The 26,353-nt window shown below is 36.2% G+C and overlaps 1 protein-coding gene across 9 annotated transcripts in view; it reads right to left on the reverse strand.

Annotated features, from left to right (window-relative positions):
* Window positions 1-26,353, reverse strand: part of Mp (Multiplexin) — a 657,865-nt gene that overhangs the window by 279,394 nt on the left and 352,118 nt on the right. For all 9 annotated transcript variants that reach the window (XM_067131161.1, XM_067131168.1, XM_067131166.1 and 6 more), the window contains 2 exons: window positions 23,193-23,410; window positions 21,407-21,566 (listed from right to left, as the gene is read on the reverse strand). In XM_067131161.1, coding sequence (XP_066987262.1) covers window positions 21,407-21,566; window positions 23,193-23,410 — 378 coding nt within the window. The remainder of the gene's footprint in view (window positions 1-21,406; window positions 21,567-23,192; window positions 23,411-26,353) is intronic.

The following is a 26,353-nucleotide window of genomic DNA, read 5'->3' on the forward strand; positions in this document are numbered from 1 at the left end:
TATATATATAGCCCTTTCAAAAATATTAGGCAAACTTTGCCAGGCAGTATACATTAGCTAATTTTTGTTTTAGTATTAGGGTCTATAGAATCTTGAAAAAAAAATTAAGCCCAAGGTGTCAATTGAAAACTCCGTCTTCGCCACAGTGCAAAAGAAAAAAAGAGAGAGAAAAGGAACTTTTAGGGCCAAGAACATTATTTCTTTACAGGCGTCTTCGTTAACGCTAACGCCAGGTAAATAATGCTTCTAGTACAATGTAACACAACATCATACAATATTTACGTACTCTGAATGCAACACTAATCGAAAAATCTTTCGGTGAAGACAGTTTTACTGCATCTTAAAATCGTAGCCCATATCCTTTCAAAATAAGTAGCCTGCGTACGAAACCACGTCTCACAACTTGGGGGATATATTTGTTTTCTATTCACAACCACGAATTTTCAGACGCCACAGTCCACGAAAATATAATAATAATCGATTATATGCTGCAATATTATAAAAGATATAAGCCCAATTTCTATTTCCCCCCGTCAAATTTTAGCGAAAAACAAATCCGTTTTTGTCCCAACGTGAACAAAATTCAAAAGGGTATACCAGTGAAAATGTCTTGCCACTTTTTTATGGCTTTTCATTTAAGAAGTTTTTTAAACAAGGCTGATTTAGAACATACGACTTTGGCAACAAGTTTTAGTTGTACGTTAAAAAAATTTTTAAGTTTGTTCTAACGATGCTTACGAACTTGAATTATGACAATCTATAACATTTTATTAAAAACTGTTTATGCAGTATTTCCAGAAATAGTTATGTCACAAAACACAAAAAACCGTCATTTTCTGGAATATTCAGCTAGAAAAAGTACTTCCAGAAATAGTTATTTCACAAAACAAAAAAAAGTCTTTTTCTGGAATATTCAGCTAAGAAAACTTATAAATATGACTCTGATAATAACGATACAAAATACAGTAGGGTTATGTGCAGCTAAGTAACTGAATACGATCACATAAATGCACCCATATTCAGATGTTTGAGTGAGTGGTCAAGAAGATAAAGTACATCACACAAATACACAAACAGCCAACATTCAGAGTATGAAGCAAGTTCTCCTACCTTCCTTTTAAGGATATCCATCAATTTACAAAGCACTTACTTTGGAATGATAGGAATCATAATTGCCCCACTGCAATTAAAATTTCTCTGATAATTGAGATATTTGCATGAACAAACAAGAGAATGAAACTATTACTCGCCCAAGATTCGAACTTGTCATAGGATAAACACAGACCCGTACTGGTACTCGGTTAATTCTCGTCTCATACTGTTTCCTCCTCGATTTTTTATTATTTTTTTTTTTTGACACTATGGCAATTTTCTTCCCAAGCGGCCTGACTGCTCTTAAGGTTGTAAACGCCGCTGATGATTTATGTAACTGATGTGTCTAGTCTCGTTTTTTGTTTAGCAAAAAATTAAATTTAAAAAGTCACCCATTTTTTCAGAAAAAACTACATATAAAAAAAGTCCCCCAATTTCATGGTCCAGTCATAGATTAGTGTCGCAGGGGGCAGCTGCCACCCCATTAATCAGAACGTTTAAATGACATAATTCAAGAAGGAAAAAATGAACTGGCTATTAGAGGATCACAGTGCGGCGAGTTTTTATTCTTTTACTTCGACTTAGCCTAAGGAACACGGACGCTACTCAAAGCGTATTCTAACTGATAAACTTCCAAAATATGGTCTTTGAAAACCTGAGCCTAAGAGACTGAGGTATTCGATACTCTGAAAGTATACTAACCGATGAATGTATAACTTAAGTATACCTTACTTTTACCAGACCACTGAGCTGATTAACAGCTCTCCTAGGGCTGGCCCGAAGGATTAGACTTATTTACCGTGGCTAAGAACCAGTTGGTTACTTAGCAACGGGACCTACAGCTTATTGTGGAATCCGAACCACATTCTAGCGAGAAATGGATTTCTATCACCAGAAATAAATTCCTCTAACTCTTCATTAGCCGGCCGGGGAGTCGAACTCGGGCCTAACGAGTGGAAGGCCGCAACTCTACCGACTCGCCTAAGGAAGAGCTGAAGAATGTATAAATAAAGAAGGTTGGTAATTTCAAATTCATATAAATAATGGTCATTGTTCGCTTTGTATAATAACCTCTAAATTCAGTCATTTAAATTTTAATTTCCATAAATGGTGCCACAACTCTTAATATTTACAGCACGGGAAAGCATCATTAAAAAGTTATTTTTACTCTCTACAACTTGGGAATGCCCTTAATGCCAAAAACTCATAGTAACAGATGGAAGCAGTAATTAGAAATTCCTATAATTCAAACAGCGTGGTATCACAATTCAACTCGATCGTCGCTGAATGCACCAATCATTGCCCTTTCCTACTGAACTATCTGAACGGAAAATCACTAAGAGAATATGCATGGTATTTTAATTCTACCCAGTAGCTGACAGCCTTCCACAACATGTAACAATATTTCTACTTTATCCAAAAGTGGCTTTACTGGTCAATAAGCGTCAACAACTCAACCCACTGCTCTTAATTTAAGTCTGTCCTTTAAAATTAAATATTAACACGATTACTCAAGACGCAAAAAAATAAGCCAATTCAGTAACTAATCTCTGCAATCCCAGCTTATCTAAGAGATGGCGCCACTGTTCAAGGCGTGTCATAATGGATTAGAGCCACAATAAAGCAATCCCTTGAGCTTTTTCATGTCCTGTGACGGGTAATGCATAAAGGGGCACCGCGTTCTTTTCTTCACGTTGCTCAGTTGAATTCTCGCGACATCTTGTAAGGGCCCACTATTTATTGCCTCCGCCGCAACTTATTTCTGTGTATGTCTCGATCCACAAGGCATTCAGTACCAAGATCTGAGCAGTCGATTACCACGTCTGGGTTTATGGACTATTGTTGGGCCATTTTTTTTTTTCTTTGCCTGTTATTCATATCTGTCTCCTAAAGTCTCTGAAAATGCCTGTGCGATGTAGCGTTTGGGGAGGCATTTTTCTTTCTCCGCTATTTTATACGAGACATTTATGGCATAGCTGTAGTTATACGTCATCGAAATCCCTCGTTTTATTTATGCAAATCGTGTTTTTGCGCTTCTATTCCTTTAATTTTCACTTTTTATTCCATAAATTGTCATAAATTTTCTTCAAGCTGGTTTGGACTCTAACTCATACTTTCACACTTCCCCTTTATCTTTTCAACCGATATTTTAAAGTATTATCGTCACCGTTCATTTTCACACTCAATCTAATCTTCATTTTATCTTTATTTTCACTTTTTTTTTTTTAATTTTGCGCTGAAATTGCAGCCTCTGATCAAATAACTCATAAGGAACGTTCATTAACATTCTCTGTTGTAGCTCATCTTCTCTGATATCATCAGCCAGTTTCATTGTCCTTCTTCGAGGCTTGGTGCCGCCTCCTTACTTTCTCGTATCCATTCCACTTTTTTGAATAATAATAAAATAATAATAATGCATAATAATCATAATAATAATAATAATAATAGGTTTTACTGTCTTGTTGTTTAGTGTTTTTCATTTTCCTTATTGTTCTCTCCATTGTTCTTTGTTTTAAAAGAGGGTCTGCAATAATAATAATAATAATAATAATAATAATAATAATAATAATATCAAAGAAATGAGATAATTTATTGCTTTGCGTGATAAGCTGTTGACCACTGATATTCTTAAGCCAGTTTAATGAACAAGAACACAAAATACCGGTCCTAATAAATGTCCTAAATCATGATTTATATATATCCAGGACACAACCCTCATCTGTCGGCATTTGTTCCTGCTCTTGGCCCTAGCCTTTGATAGCCGCATAATTATTCCAGCAGAGAACATCATACCCACCACCCTCTGCAGCTGCCCATGAGGTCTTTGTGTGCCAAAACAAAAATTCCTCGCTCCTCTGTGGATTCCTCGAAGGAATGGCTAGTCTTCAACAACCTCGGGAGCAGCAGTGAGTCTCTCCAGCCACCTGTGCGCATACCTTTATGAATTCTTCCCGGCCATTAAAATTTGAAGGATGGCATAAAACTTGCGGAGGGTGAAGCTGATTCCGCGGCAGGGATGAGAGAATAAGAGGAGGAGAGACGAATGCTTAGCACTGTTGCCATGATTCATCACAGATCTACTGAAAGCGTGGGAGGGAGGGATGCTGGGCATCTGTGTCAGCGATTAACATTTGAAGGATGAGATAAAACTTACTGAGGTGACGCTGATGACGCAACTGAGATGAAAAGATGCTTGGCATTGTTGCGACTATTTACTCGAAACGAGTCGAAAGACGTGGGAAAAATGCTGAACGTGAAAGGCGGGAAGGGTAAACGTTACGAGGGCTGAAATGAATGGAGTTTGCGTACGGGTTAGGGTTTATAAGGACTGGAGAACTAAGTGCATGTTGCTGGGGCTTGGGGAGGACATATGAACAAGAGAAGTTATAATAAGTAAGTCCTGCTTCAATGCAGCACACATTATTTTAATAAAGATATTTGTAACTATATATATATGTATATATATATATATATATATATATATATACACACATATATATACATATATGTATGTATGTATACATACATATACATACATACACATACATACATACATACACATACATATATATATATATATATATATATATATATATATATATATATATATATATATATATATATATATATATCGTTTAATATCCATTCACTATACCTTGGAAACAGCTTACACCAAAGGGAAATTATAATTAATAAAGATTTATTCCTGGCAGGATTCGAACCTTTGTGTTTGCCTGGTTTAGAAACATCGATTGATAACGGTGCGCTTATCATATTATATTGTTCCTTGTGAGTAAGGTATTCCCAAGTTACAGTGAATCAGTTGTGGCTTTATAATTGTGTACATAAAGAAGTCACGCGCTTGTGACAAAAATTCATATACATACATATATAATATATATATATATATTTATAAACACACATATATATGAATATATATATATATATAAACACATATATATATATATATATATATATATATATATAACACATACATATATATATATATATATATATATATATATATATATATATATAAACACATATATATATATATATATATATATATATATATGTGTGTGTGTGTGTGTATCACAAATAGGGCATTATGCACTAATTTGTGTTAAAATACGTTCACTATAATTAACTAAGACAAGTTACATAAATATATATGTGTATATATGTATATGTATTCATGTCTATATCTGTCTATATATATATATATATACATGCATATATATACATATACGATACATATATATAATACAAATATATATAGATAGATAGACAGTTAGATAGATAGATAGATATAGACATGCATATATATCATGTAACTTCGTCTTAGTTAATTACAATGAACATATATATATATATATATATATATATATATATATATATATATATATATATATATATATATATATCCCCCCTGGTTTTCTGTGATTCAAGAGTCCTCAGCAAGCAAAAATACCGATGGAAAACCACTGTGTCCCACGACTGATCATATTCATTTTCCATTTACCATGAAAGCGCTTTAGCTTCTCAATAAAATTTGCACTTTAAATTAACTCTCCAGTATCATTTAGAGACCTATCCTTGAATAATCCAAACCGGTGACAGGGGTGTGGGGTTGCAGAGAATAAATAGTGTTTGGATGTATGCTTACTGCTCGTATTGTGAATATGACAACACGCATGAGAAGATGGAGATAGAGGAGAACAACAATCAACAGCAAATATTAAGCAAATTAGACTCATAATACACACGACAGCAGAAACCGTACAAATAAGCTTGTGCGCTCCTTGGGCTGAATCAAAGGGTGTTGCTACGCCTGTGTTGCCTATGGGCGAGTGGCGAATGAAGCATAAAAAATATTAAAAAATACACTTGCCAGAACTTATCTACTATCGACCAAAGTAACGATTTTTAGCAAGAGTAGTACTGGCATAGCAAAACAAGGCAGGTGCAGTGGTGACTTTAGAGTTAAGCTGGCCATCACAATGGGCAGCAACTTGGAGTAATTTATTCGGCTGCTTTATTCAAAGAATCTTGTTAATGCCTACAGTAAAGGTGAAAATGAAAAAGACAAGACCCAAGAATCAAGACTGGGAAGTCGGTGGCAGTCCGATTCCGAAGAACAAGCCATTTTTCTTAGTCTTACAACTGACACTATCCCTCCTCACCTATTGGGCCATCTGTATGACCAAATGTAGCCCTTGCAGAAACTGATTTCTCGAGCTTAGAGCAGCTCCACATATTAAGGACATGGGAGAATCTACACTAAACCCCTACCTTAGAAAGCACAAGATAATCCCAGGCTAGGGCTAAGGAAGAGGACTGGGTGAAGCTGGTATCATATATTGGCTATGGGACATGATGCTTGCTGGGAGGACGAGGCCTCTTTCACCCCAGTTGCTCTCCACCAGACACAAGGAGTTATTTATGTCTGGAGACAGGCAATCAGCCCTATGCCTGTCCAAAAAAACATCATGGGAGCTGCAGTGGCATCCTCATCGTACTCATAAGAAGAGGGGGGCCAACAGATTACAGAGAGAAGTGCCATCACACACTCAGGGGAGTACATCCTCACCCAACATATGGAGGAGAGGGGCCCCCCAACAAAAAGAGTATGGGAACAAGAGGCCCAAGACAGATAACAAGGAGATCCACCCTCTTGGATCCGTGAGACTTCAAGGAGTGCTTACCATAAAAAGTGCATACAGGTGATCAAGAAGACATTGCACTACTGCACCGGGAGCGAGTGGGCCTTTGAGTGAATGAACCCAAGTGACTGAGAAGTCAAAAATGACATAACGAAAGATCACCTTCGAAACTGTCAGGTTCAACCAATGCTTGCTACATGGAATGTAAGGCAGGAAATGAAAATTTTGGACAAATCATAGTTCATAACCCTTGTGTGGTGTCTATTCTGGCCTATGCAATGTATTATGTAACCGGTAGTTAGACGATTGTGGTTGACTGTAACCTACATGGAGAAGGGCTTGGGGATATTTACCAAAGGGATATTCAATTTCAGTCATGCACAGTCCACAGCACCCCTGAAATCGGTACTGTAAGACATACAGTATACTGCCACTCCAACTACAACGCAAACAAGGCTTTCTGGTAAAGCAAGGGTGTAGAGTGCAGAAAACAGGACACCTGCATGATCAGATATCTGGGTTCCATGACATGTTATGGAGGATTCATCCAGTATGGAGTGACTGGGCTCTTTCTTTAATAAGATAAAAAATACAGAACATCTTACGTAACGCGGATTAAGGTAGAGCAAGGAGGAGGAAAATGAGGTCTAAGAGTCAAGGAAGGAATATTTCGACATTTGACAGATGAAAAAATATAAAAATCAGGGAAATATAAAGACGAGTGAGAATTCCATAGTTTTATTGAAGAGGGAAGTAAAGTAACCGAATTTGGCATGATTGATAAAATCATGATTAAGATGAATTATATCCGTATGGTTCGACCTGTGCATTCTGTATTCTGTGTATTGTAACGAAATAAATTTTAAAGTAACACTGACCAACTACTCACTAAGAACTCTATAACCAATATCATGTCTTCATGCAGAATCAGAAGAAATGCTTTTGAGTTGGTTGCATGCTATGTCCTCGTTCAAACATAACGAATGTCAATAAGTTAACTGCATTAACATCCTCCTGCATATTCTTAAGTTTTAAAACTTTCTCACAGGAAAACATGAATTCTATCACGCAGACACTTAAGTATGACCTAATGCTGTCTGGACTAACTTGGTAATACAAGTAGATAACGCTAATTCTCATATTAATTAGAAAATTCAAGTTGATTAAATAATGCTCATTCTTTGGTCAAAAACATTATTCCCGAAACTGGTGTCAAGGCAAAAAAACAATATGAAAGTGCATTGTCCTTTACTCCGAACTCCGCTAAAGAAAGCAAACAACTCGGTATCACAAGTAAAAGAAATCACAAACATTTTTCTTTTTTATGGCTAATAGACAGAGATTGAAAAGGATGCCCAGGATAAGCTCGGTCCCCTTAAGAATAGTCATACTTTTTTTCTTGTGATTAGGAGCCCGTCACTTCAATAGGTGGTTTAAGGGATAAAGGAAATACAGAAGGAATATAAAAATTCTACAACCTGGAAGACCTATGTTAGCCTTCGAGTTACTGATTTCCACAGTACCTTGTGGGGTTACTCTGCCTGACGTGAGTGTGTCAGTGGCACACAGTCAACCTGATCTCAAGTCAGGTTCTGATCCTTAAACCACAAAAAGATCAAGAAAGCAATTAACATCACTTTAAAGAACGTAAATATATCTACGTTAATGAAAATGTGTTGAGTCCTAAAGAAAACAAAGCGAATTCAGAGATACGGAGAAAGCGAGACAGAGGAGAAAGCTTCCAACTCTGAGGAACATCAATTTGCGGTGAAACTTGATTAATCTCGGACAAACTGTCTAAAATTGTCTGGGTCAAAATTCTTATTCCGTCTAGACAGATTTTCTCTCATGACTACAGAGGAGAAAAACTCATAACTGATCACAAGCCCAGTTCATTTTCAAGCAAAGAAGGGAAAAAGTATCTGAAAGTGAAACCAGAACCACAGATAAAGTAAAAATATACCATTATTCACAAGATTAAAAACTGTCATTTAAATCTGACTCCAAAACTTTCGACAATCATTACTGACTTTTCGAGGAGTCAATTTTCTACGTAAATAACATACTGTAAAAAAAAATAAAACAAGGGTTAACCACAAGGTTACAGTGTGGAATATGAACCCACACTGTAATAAAAAAAAGAGGTTTTAGTCGGGTAAATTAAACTCTGTTTGTGAAGATAAAACCACAGGAATTTCGACAAACATAAAACCACAACGTTTTCGGTTAGCTTACAAATAGGCTAATGGTGTTGAATGAAAACCTATGGGTTTGCGTAACAGAAATTGCAAGGATATTCATCATCGGATGTACACAATGGTTTTTATGATTTATATGAAAAAAAGTTTTTCTTAGCACAAAATCCGCTTAGTTTTCTTACTAACTTAGAAACCCTATTTCTTTTTTACTCAAAACATCGTGGTTTTTACTGACATACAAACCCACTTTTTTCTGGTTACTTTAAACTACATGCACAGTGGTTTATTTTTTGGTTAAAAGAATAGCTGCATCAGATCTGGCTGATTACAACCCCCGCCCCCAAAAGAAAACTCAGGGTCTTCGACTGAGGTTTTTACGATCATGATAAAATTAATGTATAAAACAGACCTACTAATTAAGTTTGGTGAAAATACTTTATTTGTCCACGAAGATGTTTGTTCTATAAACAGTAGGTCGCTTATGCATGAACGAATTCTCTCTCTCTCTCTCTCTCTCTCTCTCTCTCTCTCTCTCTCTCTCTCTCTCTCTCTCTCTCTCTCTCTCTATGACACTGATTCAATGCCTTTAAAATAAAAGCAATATGAATCCGAACCGAAGAAGAATTAGAAAAACAAGTGTCACCCAATTTACCCAGCTTTCGTTGGCTTTAAATAATATTTGCCTTAGTGAGAACCCGACGCACTGCAGCTTTATTGAAAACCTGTACGAAAAGCAACGAAAGTGCGGGTGAAATTAAATCAAGTCAAGAACTCTCGTCGACGTGCCTTGGCTGGGGCATGACCCCTCCGAACTGTGCTATGAGAATATTCATGACTTGCGATAACCCTCGCATCCAAACACTGCGTTACTCTTGGGTATATGATTGAGTTTCCCAGCACTACCCAGGGATTGGTAATGCGCCTCGAGTTCTATCCTATTATTGGGTAAATTTATGATCCTACGAACATCCTTCAGATTTCTCGGGGTTGTGACTCAGGTGCTCTCAAGCATGCCCAAGCATTTATAAAAAAAAAAAAAAAAAAAAAAAAAAAAAAATAAATAAATCTTGCCCTGCACACTGCGCTAAGATACATCATGAGATATCGCCTTAGCGCTGAATTATTTTGCATGGATAATTTTTAGACAGAAATAAGAATTCAATGAACGAGAAGGAGGACCAGAGCACAAGGCTGAGGGATATCGATAAACTTTTTTAATTTTTAAAAATGTTTTATGAAACCCTGAAACAAATTAAAGACACGAAAATAATTATAATTACAACCAATTCAACAACTGTACTCTAATAAAAACAAGTAAAAAATTAGCCGAATTTTCCACGGCGCAATCGAGCTTTCTGTACAGCCGCTACGGCGCGGCGTATAATCAAGGCCACCGAAAATAGATCTATTTTTCGGTGGTATCGGTATACAGTAATGCTGTATAAGCCCCGGTCCATGAAACTTTAACCACGGCCCGGTGGTGGCTTATCCTATATCGTTGCCAGAAGCACGATTATGGCTAACTTTATAACCTTAAATAAAATAAAAACTACTGAGGCTAGAGGGCTGCAATTTTATATGTTTGATGTTTGGAGGGTGGATGATCAACATACCAATTTGCAGCCCTCTAGCCTCAGTAGTTTTAAGATCTGAGGGCGGACAGAAAAAAGTGCAACAGACAAAGCCGGCACAACAGTTTTCTTTTACAGAAAACTAAAAAAAATCTTTCCCTGTGACACCCGTCTTTAGCAAAATTGCTATTTTGCCCTTAAATATTCAGTCCAACTGTAGGAGCCAGAAATCTCCAGAGAGAGAGAGACACTAGATTTTAATTCAAGGTTACAATACGAAACCGAAACCTCTTCTCATTCGGTGCTTTTTGCTTGACCGGTCGGTAGCTTCTTCCTTTTTTGTACCAGGGGTTGGGGAAGGGGAATGGGGATCTTGTGGGAAAGGGGCTGCAGTGTCAATTTCGAAGCCCAGACCATAAAAGGCCAAAGTGAAGAGAATAATAATAATAATAATAATAATAATAATAATAATAATAATAATAATAATAATCATCTCCATATTGAGTGTGGAGTTACAAGGTTCAATGTTCATGGCCAGCAGGGATTCAGAGAAATACTCTTTGTCTTAGAGAAAAAACATGACAACAAAACCTCAAGTAAAAAACCGGCAAAGCAAAAAAATAATCGCGTAAAACAATAGCTGAGAAATAGCTGAGACAGATCCTTAGAAGTCATCTTCATACTGAATCGTGATGTTTCAGGCAACGACCGACCTTCAGAATTCTGCCCCGAATGGCGCCGCAAGCTAAGATTGATTTCTTTTAGTGCTGACACCGCAAACCTAAAAACCCCTTATCCAGCCCAAACATATTTTTAATACGTAGGCCCATGACACTGAAATTCTAATGTCCTTACTTGGCCCAGCCTGCATAGATTTCATACAGTGTAAACGTCGATGGTATTATCAACCTAACTTTTTTCTGGTAATTGAAATTCATTTCTCGCTGTAACGCGGCTTGGATTCCACAATAAGCTGTAGGTCCCGTTGCTAGGTAACCAATTGGTTCTTAGCCACGTACAAATAAGTCTAATCCTTCGGGACAGCCATACGAGAGCTGTTAATCAGCTCAGTGGTCTGGTTAAACTAAGGTATACTTAACGCCCTTATTTTGCGAAATATTTTTCTAGATGCAGGTGGCCTTTTAAATGTAAAGGCCTTTAACACCACCAACCTACTGCCGTTATCTGGCACCAGCCATTTCATTGCAGAAGCCGATGGTACTGACAACCTAATATCGTGATCTGGCCAGGACCTTTTTACCGGAGAAACCAATGGCACAGACAACCAAATGCCGACACATGTACGTAACTGGTACAGACATTTTCAAAACCAAAGCCGATGGCATTGGCAAGCTAATGCTAATTTCTGGCAGACTTTTTGCAATGCGAAGGGCGGTGGCACTGACACCCTACAACCGTTATCTGGTCCAGGCCTCTTAAACGCAGTATACCCAGTTCATTCTCAGTTTTCATGGACTGACTGGCCAATTATTTATTGAAACTCTGTATCAAACTGCTCAATTTGTTGGATACATTAACATATGCAATTTATATTAAATTAAGAAACTTTGTAATTCACCTAACGGTATTTAGTTTGAACTCCGTTTACATTCCACCTCATAACATTTATAAAGATTGAAATTTTGATTAAGAGTTGTCTGGTTATAGTGAGTAACTGTTTTGGTATTTCCTTTTCAGTCTCCTGTAAAAGAAAACTATTGAGATGGCTGTTTGTCTGTCCGTCCGCTCTTTTCTGCCCGCTTCAGATCTTAAAAACCACTGAGGCTAGAGGGCTGCAAATTGGTATGTTGATCATCCACCCTCCAATCATCAAACATACCAAATGGAAGCCCTCTATCCTTATTAGCTCTTATTTTATTTAAGGTTAAAGTTAGCCATGATCGTGCGTCTGGCACCGCTATAGATGCCAACAACACAGGCCACCACCGGGTCGTGGCTGAAAGTTTCATGGGCTGAAGCTGAGAAGGCTGAGAGTTTCATACAGCATTATACACTGTACAGAAAACTCGATTGCGCCGAAGAAACTTCGGCGCATTTTTTACTTGTTTCTTTATTTTTCACGGATTCTGCTTTGCTCTGAATTGGTACTTTCTATTTTGCTACCGTGTTGGGTCTTTTACTTATCGTAAATAAAATATGGATCAAGTAACCACTTAACAAACATCTACCATTATCACTGCTTATCTGAGATTGGAATTTGGCTTTATTCACATCACTTACTGATATTTTGTTTAGTTCTCTTCCCTATATCTTGTTGTTCCTGTGACTGTGGGCAGAGTAATTTCACCTGTCCTTTTTATGGTTTTCATTAGTAGTTTGTTTTTGGTGGTAAAACACTATCGAGAACTGTTATCTCTTTTTTTTTTATCCCCATGTCTTCAGTTTTAATGATTGCATGTCCTCCGATTGGAGGGTATTAAAGGATTCATATATATTTTGCATTTAGGATTTTTCTTCTGTATTATTTCCGTTGGAGTTGTAAGTTTGTGCAAAGTTTTATTATTCTTCTAACTTTTTTTTTTAGTTAATTACCAATTTGTAAGTTGATCGCTTTAATGGGTCATTAATATCCATTACTACCCGTTTTCTCCTCCAATATTTTGAGTTCTGTACAGACTTTAATCGTCCGTGATGGTTTTGACCAAAACCCATGCATTTGGTGTGCTACAAATTCTACTAAGCTATTTGACCATTTGATCTATAGTATGCCCATTTAGACTTATTGAGATTACTTTCATAATGTTTAATCCTTGAGTGTTTTACATAGAATGGGTTTGATGATGTCATGTCGCCTTTCTGTATTTGACCACACATCGAAATGTTTAATGTAAGTTTTGTCCGTTAACCCCCTTTATGTTGTTTTACTGGTATTCCCTCATATATTCATACAAATATACATATTTTTAACAAGAGATGGTGTATATCTGCAAATCTTGTAGGTTTTCGTTATCTTTTCCCCGGATTCAATCCTACATTTTCGTTGATTTGTTCATCTTCCTTTTCATGTTTTGGTATAACTGGTGAAACTTACATTCTTGTCACCGTGTCCTTTTTTGTAATACTCACATTTACATGATTAAATTTTGTAATTAACAAGTAGTTTTCTGATTGATGAATTGTAGTTATTTCTGTTAATCACTCGTTTTCTTTTGAGTGAAAGACGCTTCTTTTTATGGCCATCTCGTTAATGACAATTTTCAAGTTTCGGTGGTGATACTCCAGTGTCTGTTTTAAAAGCAGGAACTCTGACCTACCGTGGTTTCCAAAACAAAAAGTGAGCCAAAATTAATCACAGTTGGGACAAGAATTTTATTTTCTATTGTTTCCCGTGCTTTCATTTTCATAAGGGTCTACAGTTTTACGTGTGATTGAACTCTTTGGTCCCCTTTACTGCAGTAAGGGTCGTCAATCCGTCGACATCGAGCCAGTCACTAAGGGCAAGGTTTGACAAAATTCTTCTTCCAAAGTTAAGTATACCCTGGTTTTACCAGACCACTGAGCTGATTAACAGCTCTCCTAGGGCCTGACCTCGACTACTCGAATTAAACTAGTGAGGGGGGTCGGGGGACACAATCCGTCCTCACTCTCATTCACATTTTAAGTGTAATTTAATCCGATTTCATCTGCGCGGGTATGTTGTCCACAGCTCCATCCTGACTGAAAAAATCAAGAGAAAAGGAACGGGGAGAACAATACGAAAGGCCAGTTAATCCCATTCAGAGCAACTGATTAGGACCAAATTAATATTCGGGCCTAAGTAGCTGCTCTTTACAAGCCCCCATCCAACAACAGGTGGCTGGGAGTCTTGGTGGACTGGCATACTAATTCAGTGCTCTAACCCAGACCTAATCAATGCAAAACCGATGCTGCAATCACTCTAGCGTCCTTATCTAGCCCACTTCTTTCATTTATTTCGTTTAACTGATGGGCTCAGGATAATGACAACCTAACAATCCTATATGTCCCACTCCTGCATATTATTTCCTCTAATGTAAAAGTCATCGCGACGGGCAACCTAATGCCCTCGTCTCGCCCAAGTCTGAAAGGGTGAAAGCCATAGACCTTTCCTTTAAAAGAAACATTACATGAAGCAAAGCGAGGACTGCTGATATACCAGAGAGGAAATTTTTATGATAAAGTTTTAACAAGCGAGTTTGTTAAAGGGCTGCCTTTAAACCTGCTTACAGTTAAATGATTCATGGAGCACAGAGGGTGACAGAGAATTCCTCATCCTGGAAGTAAATGGTTTGAAGGACTCAAATTCGCTCGCGACCTTAATACAATATCAGTGACACTCAACAGTCCGACATCAAAGAAATAAAGAGCAAAATTAAAATGAGGTGCAGGGCACATTCCTGCGTGAGACTCAGAAATATATTAATCTTGAATTATGATGTTTCAGAGATGAATAACCCAGTTCAGATCCCACTAATTATAAGGCTCTTGAACGCATGCATCACGAATTCGTAAACAAACCAGACGTCTCGACTTCAAGACGTCTTCTTCTCGCTTAATTCTTCTGGAGTTCATTTTCTTATCTTTCTCTGGCGACCCAATATAAATGGTTCTATTGTCTCTAAAGGAGTCTTTTTGTCTATGATATCTCGTGTAAATAAGTTTATTATTAATTTTGTTCTAAAATACACCGTTTGATGTTGACTTTGTAAAGAATAACAGAGGTTTCATAGAAAAGTGTTTGAGTGTTTTTAACCTTGGATAATCTCCAAACTAAAAAGTTTTATGCAAAATATTATTTTGGGTAAGATACTGCGCGTCCACGGAAGCCTCAACATTTACACATAAATTTTATTTAAGTTAAACCAAAACTACACTTTACATTCTACCCTGTAACAATGTCCACGAAGGCCAGCTACAAGTAGGACATCCCCATTTAGTCAATCTAAAGCAACGTTTAAGAAGTAATGTATAGCGAATGAAAAGAAATGGGGCTCAGCCTTGAGAAAAGATAACCCGCCCCCCCCCCAGTGAAAGGAAGCAGTTTAAAAGCGTTATTGAAAAACTGAAGCAGAAGTGGTTACCAACAATGACAAGACAAGAAAACGGCTCAGAAGATTTCAAGCTCTGTGTAAATAACCACGAAAAAAGAACCACAGTGACTTGTTAACTTACTGATACGACAGATAAGAGTCACAGTAGTACGTAGTCATTGCAAAGCATAAGTTGAAGACCAAAGGTCAATTTCCTCTTTTCAGGGCGTTCAATTGATCAAGGTCAAGTGAAAGCGGAACGAAAACAAAGTCAAAGCTAAGTGATGAAATCCCAGTTTTAAAATTTAATATTACCTCAGTATAAGAGAAGACTGAGAAGTGTAAAAGCCACTTCGAGAACAATTTTTTTGTTTATCTACAAATATATAAATAAATGTAGCTTACAATGAAGGCGGGGTGCAAAAACCTCAAAGCTAAGATATGAAATTTCTGTTCAAAAATTTAATATTAACGTAGTATAAAAGAGATAGACGGAGACGTGTAAAAGTCACTTCGAGACAGTGTATTTGTTGCTTAGAATCGGGTAGTATGTGATGCCTGTAGACGGTACCCGCCAAGCCAACCTATTCTATTACATTTACTGCTTCGTTGCAAGCTGTACAATTCTCACCCTATAATCTTCAACATTCCGATTTTTGCATGAGTCTACATTAAATTAAATCTTAAAAAATATTATGTTAATAATCATACGTTGTAAATAAACAAAATAGGTAAACAGATAAAAGTATACTGAAATGAAAATTATAAGAACAAATAAATAAGTCAGCAATTCAATAAATAAATGAAGGAATTCGTAAGGGATGATATAAACACAACCTGACACTACCTGTCCATGAGACAGCCGTCAACATGAAACACTGACCCACGACTAAATGGCTCTACTTAATCCTCTTGATATGTACTGACATGTTAGCAAGAGACGATGGCGAAAGACACGACAGCGCTAACGTCAACACTCAACAATCCTGGGAAACTAGTTTTCCGTAAGGATTAGGCAGTTTATATATATATATATATATATATATATATATATATATATATATATATATATATATATATATATATATATATATATATATATAACAGCATGAGGTTAGACTTGGTATTTTAGCTCTCTCTCTCTCTCTCTCTCTCTCTCTCTCTCTCTCTCTCTCTCTCTCTCTCTCTCTCTTAGTCTAGATTGCCGAGTGGGTTACCGTGATTAACGTTAAGCTAGTAAATAAAGGACATACAATAAATGAGCTAACAGAAACAAACGACCAGGAAAACTTGTCAAAAGAAAATGTTAAAATTTGGCTATACTACTAAGAAATGTTAAAATTTAGTTATACTATTACGAAACGTTAAAATTAAGTTATGCTAATACGAAATGTTAAAATTTAGTTATACATATTAGCCTACGAACTTGCCAAAGGAAAATGGTAAAGTTCTGGCCTTATTAGGCCTATACTGTACATATTACGTTCGATTTGCCATTAACATCAAATTATCAAAGAACTACCGATACTCAAATCAGCAATGCATAAATAATTTTTGCTATTTTCCTCTCTAAATTCCTTAAATAGGCATCCTACTAATACAGTATATTTCAAAGATAAAAAATGCTGTAAAAGAAATAGCAGTAAGGCAAATATTTGAGAATAGCATTAAAACTAACCGTTTTCTTTGTCTTCCACTCTTATGTAATAGAAAACGAATCCTCACGACAGACAACAAGTGTTATGTAAGACAAACTAATCTGGGGCCTGGTGACAAACAATCCTTGGCGTCTCTTATTCCTTAAAAACTTATGGGTCATAGGGTTGATCTTTTACTCCTTTTTTCTTGAATTTGTTTCTTATCTAATTCAACTTTCATAGTCTTTATTTTCTGAGCCAACAATCCTATTATTATTGTTATTATTTCGCCAACCTTTATTTTTAAAAATAATAAAATACAGTATAAAAAAAGTAAAACCAGCTTTCATAGATCATAAAAAATGGTACTTCAGTATGTATTATTGTTCAACTATTTTACTTGTATTAAATAAATAGCCCGAAAGATGTTAAACCTAACTCAACAGTTATAGGCAAGCAAAAAAGAAATGACCAATTTTAACAGCTGTAAGGAATGGCGTCATCGAATTAGCAAGTCAAAAAGTGGCCATTAGCTCGACATACCAGAGGTAATATGTCATTTGAATATACTAGCATGAAAGTGTGACCCAAGTCTTCTATTATCATGAGCTTTTAGAATGATGCAGTTTGTCCTTGAAACTGCAAGAAGGACAAGTACATTTATCTGAGATAATTTTGTAGCAGAGGGACATCAATTTCAGATAAGCGAACGGCCAAAATACATACATACATACATACATACACATGGTTACCATCTGCAGCACCAAAAATATTGTACATATATATATGCAGTATATGATGTTTTCTTAAGTGTTCTAAGCTTCTGATAATAACTATAATTTTTCTTCAAGACGATACCTAAATCATGCGTTTATACAGGCAATATTAAACCAAGGACGAACGCGCTCTCTCACACACACACACGTATGTGTGTGTGTGTGTGTGTGTGTGTGTGTGTGTGTGTGTGTGTGTGTGTGTGTGTGTGTGTGTGTGTGTGTGTGTGTGTGTGTGTGTGTGTGTGTGTGTGTGTGTGTGTGTGTGCTTAACATTAAGCCACTTTTGCTAGAAGGGGATGACTAAAGAAAATACAAGACAACAGTCCCTGTCACAATACTTTACCAAACTGCAAAAAATTTCGACAAAATTACCATTTCACAACTTAATTAGGAGCTCTGCAGCCATACACATACTGCACCATTAAATCCTATATGTTGCACACAATAGCAATTTACGCGATATTATGGCTCTTCCTACTCAATATTTCTTCAACACCCTCACTTTCTAGGTCTTCCTCTTCTCCTTCCCGACAATTACGAATAACACACACTTTTCACCCAACTAGCATCATCCATTCTTTCCACATGACCAAACCATCCTTAAACACTGATTTATCCTTTCACTTATGCTGATATTTTTAGCACTACATTTTTTTCTCCATATTTCTCACCATGTTTATTCTTCTTAAGCCACATTTAATACTCAACCAGTTCATCTCAATATTTCCATACTACCATAATAAATGTCCATAATGTGTTTCTATAAAGACGAGTTGGCTCAATAATTCCTTCATACAGTCCACATTAGCTGAGAAAGAGAAATCATGTCTCTACCGAAGCTATTGCACGAACCCTCCTCCTTCGTTGCTTCAGCTACTCTGTGATTTGCCTCTTCTTTCATCCTACCTTCATCCATTCCATTCACTCATATGGATCATAGCAGTTCCATTCTTTGAATACTGATATAAACATTCACAGTTCCGAATTACTGGTTTCGATCGTTTTACCACCTGAAGCTTACTTTTATTTCAATTTAATTGCAATTTACTCCTTCGACAAAGTACTTCAAATTCTTTTACTGGTTTCCGCAGCCTCACTCCCCAGTCAATAACGCTATCTGCAGCAGACATCAATAATTCACCACTTCATTTGCGACCTTTTTACTATACAATTACAAATCTAAATTTACGGTCGTTTCTATGACTTTCTGAATTACTCCATCCATAAGGATACCGAACAATCACGGAGAAAAAACAAACCTCTTTGTCAACCCCACTTTCACACCAAATCATTCATTCTCTCGTCTATTCTAATAAAAGCTTCAATTCCACTATAAAGAAACTTTTCATCACTCTCAACAACACTCTTCACCGCCCTGAACAACTTACCTTCCGTACCATAACCTCCACAGTGCTACATCAGGTCCACATATGACATACACTGTTTTTTACCATCATTTTTAAACTTACAATGGTTTCATAGCAAACTACCCACACACCCTCCTCCTACTTTATGCCACACTTACTCTTTCTACTCTAAACCCACACGGTTCTTCCTCAGCAGTTTTTCTGTCACCTGTCTTACTGTATCGCATCCCTACTATACACGTTCCCTGGTATGGCAAGTAGTGTTCTAATCCTATAATTCTTAGCTGCCTCTATTAATGGAACAACCATTCCTTTGCACTTTTTCCCTTATCCCTGCGTGCCTTAATCAGAGCTCATTCACACACACACACCACTGTATCACAGCATCTCACTCGTAATTCTATTAACTCATATTTTTCTATAATTCACCTATCAAATTGCCCTCCTTACGTCTCACGATAACTTCTGTAAGCAATCTCCACCTTACACTAACCCTTTCCATTCATGTCATGTAATTCAGCTCTGCTTCTCTTTTGTCCTACACATTTAACAAACCCCGACTAAATAAGAGGATTCTTAATGGAAGAACTCAAAAAGAGTAAGAGAGCAGCAGTTTATATATATATATATATATATATATATATATATATATATATATATATATATATATATATATACATATATATATATATATATATATATATATATATATATATATATATATACATAGTAAATATATACATATATAAAATATATATATATTTAGTACATCATCCTTTAACGGCTACATTACAGATTAAACTCACGCACAGAAAATTTCTGTAAGAACAGGACCACTTACTCCATACGCTCACACAGACAGCTCATCAATCCCCTACACCTACACACACACTCTCATCCTTTAACTCTCTCTTAAACTCTCTCTAAAAACTCTCTCTCTCTCAATCTCTCTCTCTCTCTCTCTTTCTCTCTCTCTCACACACACACACACAATACAATCACTGACCGTTTAGGATGGTATAGACTTTTGTGCCAACTCCTCAATACCACTTTGTCTAGTCAGCACTTTTAAGGTTTCCTTCTATTTCTTCCTCACAAGGTTTCAGAATTACATAGCCTTGTCACCAGATCACCTTTTCCCCACCTCTCCATACGCAAAAACCAACGCAATACCTAATTAACCTTCCATTTATGCTTATCTTGCTTCGACCCATCATCATCAGACTAAGTTTTCCCTTTAAACCCTCCCTATTTCTCAAATATTACTTAGAAATTTCACTATAACGATTTCCTCCTTTTTCTTGTTATTCATACTCTGTTTTGCATTTTTCAGACACTTTTGTCCTTTACTAAATATCACTTAGAGATCCTACTGCCTTCTTTGTTACATCCACTGTATAATTCAACTACATTTAATTAGGGTACATTGATAAACTAACTGCTTCCATTCCTCCACTATCAATGCAGGCATTCATTCATTATTAACACTTACAACACACACCAGTCTTTGAAGCTTCAATTCAGAATCACCAACGACCAGCGTACCATCTGCAAACATCAAGTTTTTTTTTTTTTTCCAACAAGGCACCACCACACAAACCTATTAAACTGCCATGGAAGCCAAGGCTTAACGTATCTCTTCGTCATATTCACTTTTACAGTAAACCTGTCACTCCCGTCTACATATCTCTCACATTAGTTTCAGAGAGAGAGAGAGAGAGAGAGAGAGAGAGAGAGAGAGAGAGAGAGAGAGAGAGAGAGAGAGAGAGAGAGAGAGAGAGAGAGAGAGCAATTTACATTTATAAACTAACCATATCACTTTCATATGAACGTAATTACTGTTAAACTTTTTTGAAGAGAGAGAGAGAGAGGGAGATTTGCAAATATAAACAACCCATATCACTTTCTCATATACATAATTACTGTCAAACGTTTTTGGAGAGTGAGACAGAGAGACATTTATACACATACTGAAACATTTAACTTTCTGATAAACACAGTAGCTATCTGCAACTCGCAAACTACAAAGGCGACTAAAACATAAGAAATACTAAGTAAATGATCACAATATCTAACGAGTTCATTGACCTTACCTCAAAGTCCCCTTTGAAAATGCCCCCTGCCTGCCCGACGTAGAGCGTCGACGCCGAGTCAAAAACCAACTGTTTGGGGACTCGTTTGACCAAGAGGCTGTTGTACAGCTCGCAGTTGTAAAAAAACTGGATTTCATCTTCCCCTACGCTGAATGCAAATCTGCAATGGAGAAGTTGTTTTGATTCAGTGACTAGACAGAGTGGCAGATGGATAAAATCGTGAGAGACGTACTTTAGAATCTGAGAGAGAGAGAGAGAGAGAGAGAGAGAGAGAGAGAGAGAGTACAGTATTTAGACCAGGAGTCTAAATTTTATTTTCAGTGTAATGACAAATACAGTGACAGAAGAACAGAAAGTAGAAATATATATTATATAAATATATACCGAGTACACACACACACACACACATATATATATATATTGTATTACATATTATATATATATTTATTTATATATTTATATATATATATACTATATATATAGAGATATATTGAGAGAAGAGAGAGAGATTAGAGAGAGAGAGAGAGAGAGAGAGAGAGAGAGAGTTCGAGAGAAATAATTTAACCGAAGAAAAATATCTTATCAACGCTTAAAAGGTGTCTACAAGAGCGAATCTTGAAAAAAGAAACATTTCCAACAAGAAACACCGACCAAAACGAACAGAAGAATGACTGCTAAGATTGAGATACATGTGAATATGGGAAACTGTACCATGTGTGTACAAGGACATCAGTGTTTACAAGGAAATTCTGCGAGTAAGCATTTGCTAGCACATGCACTTGTGTTAATTAATGACTATGATATTTTGTGCTTGAATGTGTAAGAACACTGACATTACCCCATGCCCAATATTCCTAGACTGCTTGGCTGTAAGGATAACTGGTGGAGATGGAGAGCGAATCACTCAAGTGAAGCTACTACCAAAATTTTGTGAAGAAATAACAAAACAAAGTAAGCAGTTTGGCGCAGATCCGGAAACGTGGTTCAGAAGCTTATATGAAAGATGCATATTTTGTCTAACTTAGCAGAGACAGAAGTGAAAATTATTTTGAGTAAAGGCATAATTCGTCCCTAGTTTGACTTTCTGGCGTAGGCCATTTATACCCCATTCTGAGAAAATAGGTTTCAAAAATTTTTATATCATTCAGAGCTTCTAATTAGCTCATCTTTTCAAGAAATTTGGTTGGAAAATGTGACAACGTAGACAGCTGATTTTTTTATATGTTACGGAGTATCAAAAGCTGAAACACTTTAGCTGGAAAACTCAAAAACTTAAAAAAAAAAAAAAAATTGGATATGCCGGGTCGTCAAAAAAGGGACCAATTATTGCTATACTCTCCACTGGTATGGAAAGCTTGCTTGTGTTGCCCTCAAGCAAGGCTATACGTTAGGTATGGCACAGACCGTGATGGTCTGAGTCCACTAAATACCACCATGCGTAATGCAACGAAATGTGGCACCAAAGTTGATTAAGAAGTTACAAAAAGATACATATATACTTTTCAACCAATTAATTAGTAAGTAATTGGAAGGGCGTGGGATAATAAAGACACCCGGTTCAATAAATAATGAATCGGTAATAATGGGTTATAAATTTTCTACAGTAATTCAATAAACTGGTAAAGGTTCAGTTTGCTGTAAGTGATGGTAAATGTTCAGTTTGCTGCAAGTACAAATAAAGTAAACTGATATATCTGTGGTGAGAGAGAGAGAGAGAGAGAGAGAGAGAGAGAGAGAGAGAGAGAGAGAGAGAGAGAGAGAGAGAGAGAGAGAGAGCTTTAAATACCTGCTCCAAGTCCCCAAGAATTCCGGCACTATGAAAGAGGCTATCGTCTGTGACGTCATGTGTCTCTCGACATCTGTGTAGTAGAGGGAGATGTTGGTGAAGCCCACTTCTGCCGCCGGGGTCAGGCCCACCCCCAACTGAATGATATTCTCCAGCGGGTTCGTGACGGCAAACGCAAACATAGAATTCGCATTGTCTGGTTTCAAGGCCACCGTTATCTGTGGAGAGAAAATAAACACGTTGAATTTCGATAAAGTATGTACCATGACAGAGTTTTTTCAAACGTTATATGAGGGGGAAATTTTAAAAAATGGATTTAGTCAACTCATTACAAAAAAAACACATTCTTCAAACCTAGGAGCTATAATAAGGTACAACAGGTCATACTTAATCTACGACAGGTCATACTTAATCAAGTAAATGAGATGAAACAAATATTAAAATCTTTATTAAAAATAAGGTCTTTCAGTACTAAAGCTGCAGAAAATTTTTAAAAATCCAGATTTTAATGACAAATCTTATGTAAAATCATTTTGAAAGAAACAGACAAAATTCCAGATATATTTCAGGAAACTGGATAAAAAAATTAATGAAAAATACATTTTCATGGCTAAAACATGTAGGAGATTAAAAACAATGGTTAGTTTTAATCAAGTACATGAGATAAAAAAAAAGAACCTTGAGAAAGATTAGTTTCAAAGGCTATGACATGTAAAAAGTTTTAAAAAGTTAGATTAATCACGTAAAGCGAGATGAAAAATTGTATGGGAAATTTAATTCTTCAAGACTAGGGGAAACTGGGAAAAATGAAAAAGTCAGATTTAACTGTGTACAATTACAATTCTTATGAAAAAGTAATTTTCTATGACTAGGAACTGTAAAGCAGTACAAGAAAAATCAAAATTAATCAAGCCATCTGGGTGAAAAATCTGGTGAACCATAATTTTAAGGTTCAGGACTATTAAAAATCTAAACAAAATATGCATAATTAATCAAGTGACTAAGAATATGTATAATTTGAAAAAATAACGTTCTACTGCAAAGAACTGTAAAAAACTGATTAAGTAAATTACATGAGATATTATTTACAATATATTTCCTTAACACCAGGACCTTGGCATAACAAAATAAAAAAAGTTAGTCTGAATAAACTCAACACCTAATTATTCTTAATTATGATTGGATTGCTTGGATGTCTAGGTACTGTCGCAATGCAAAGGTCTTAAAGCTAACGACATACAAATATGCTCTATCGAAAATGTGAATAAATCACAAAGCTCTAATGAATCATATCTCAATCAAACCTATTCTCTCTGCGTACAAATACACTCACTTGACAATACCGCGTAGACAACTGCAAGACTTCCAGCAGAAACTTCCCGCCATTTATTTTAGCTGAGGCGGTCAGTTGTTTACAAAAATGTTAATAATGCTTTCGGTCTTAGGAATTTTTATTCTTTATTCTTCAGTTTTCCCTTTATGATTTTACGGCCATTGAAATGGGTCTCAGACCCTGGAATACTTCAGGACATTGACTATTAAAAAGGGGAGTACATGGGCTCCTTTCGGGGTTGTAACCCAATTTTTATTTTGCTTAGTTAGTGTCTACATTTAAAAGGAATTTATTTATCCAGACTGTCAAACTCGACATAAGTTTCAGTGAACACCGTAAGAATTTCAAGGATGTAATCTACAATGCAAACTTGTCAAATTTATTCATGGAAAGGGAACCATAAACGTAGCAATTGGTTTTAACCCACTCTTGATGATCTATTTCTTATTTCGGTATTAGAAAGTGGGCTTCACTTTTTCTAATCCTCAATTACTTTTGCATTACGTTTTTACAGGTTTATCTATATTCACTTACAATTTTCATCTCATTTGCAGCACTTCACTTGTCTTGACGCTGCTTTATTTTTTTCTATTTTTTTTTTAAATTTAAGAAGGCTGGTAAAGGCCCTTTTAGGCTTGCCCCACACGAATATAAATACGTTTTGAATATTTATAAAAGTAAAAAGTCTCAAAAATCGCCACTTTCACTAAAAATACACTGAGTTCAGATTCTGAACTACTTTAACTGGCGCCTGCCGTTATCAAGTGCATAACAGGTAAATAAATTATTCTTTTAGATCCTCAGTTTGGGACTTTTATCTTCTTGCTACCGAACTTTGAACAAAGCAACTAATATTTTTTCTTTAGTAATGCAAATCTGAACTCACGAGTCATCATTAAATCAGAGTCAGACCTGAAAGACTTTGAGACACTTTTCATTTGAACTAATACAGAATAGTATGTGGCAGAAACGTTGGGTACTTGGTGCAAAGTTTAGCAGACTGATGCTAAAAGGTGCCGGAAAACTTGCTCGTATGGACACTATCATTTGAATACTTGAGCGTTGACATACCTGATAAAAATCAGTAAGTTGAAAAGGAAAACGTGATACCACTATCATTTTCATTACAATTATAAGTCCTGCAGCAAAATAAAAATAAAAAGAGAAAAGAATAAAACAATAAACACGAAAAGATTCACGAATTACTCATGCTTACATAAAACGTAATCTTTGGTCGACACATGCTATTTTAATATTGCCTTTTAATACAAGCCCTCAAAAATTATACTTTAATTCATTAATAAATCAAGACTCCTCAATTCAGATGAAACTGTTTACGGGCTTCATAATGTTCACCAGCACTGGCCGACTGCTTAAGGATTTTAAAAGCCTCCTTATGGGGTTCAGTCCGCTTTTTTCTCCATCGTTCATTATACATCCTTTAAAACTCCGGTTAACTGGGGAATGCGGTAACTCACCACGTCTGAAACATTATTTCAATAAACGCCAAGAGACTTTCAAAGCTATAATTTAAATGGTGACAGTTTTCAATTTACTCCAGCCACTATAACCGAAAAAAAAGTTCTCGTTAGGGGCAAAAAAAAAAAAAAAAAAAAAAAAAAAAAAAATTGAACGACCAAAAATTAGCAAACATGTATGGTCCATTCTGTAATTTCTATGTTGTATAATTTTATATTTTCTCCAACCCCTTCCTTCTAAACTACTGTCTCCCAATCTCAGCCGGATAACTGGTCCTATTCTATCCATCCAAAGGTGAAACTGAAGCAACAATGGAATGATTAAAGAGAAATAAAAGCTTCATTTCAGT

This window comes from Macrobrachium rosenbergii, chromosome 29 (assembly GCF_040412425.1).
Source record: "Macrobrachium rosenbergii isolate ZJJX-2024 chromosome 29, ASM4041242v1, whole genome shotgun sequence".
Taxonomy (NCBI): domain Eukaryota; kingdom Metazoa; phylum Arthropoda; class Malacostraca; order Decapoda; family Palaemonidae; genus Macrobrachium; species Macrobrachium rosenbergii.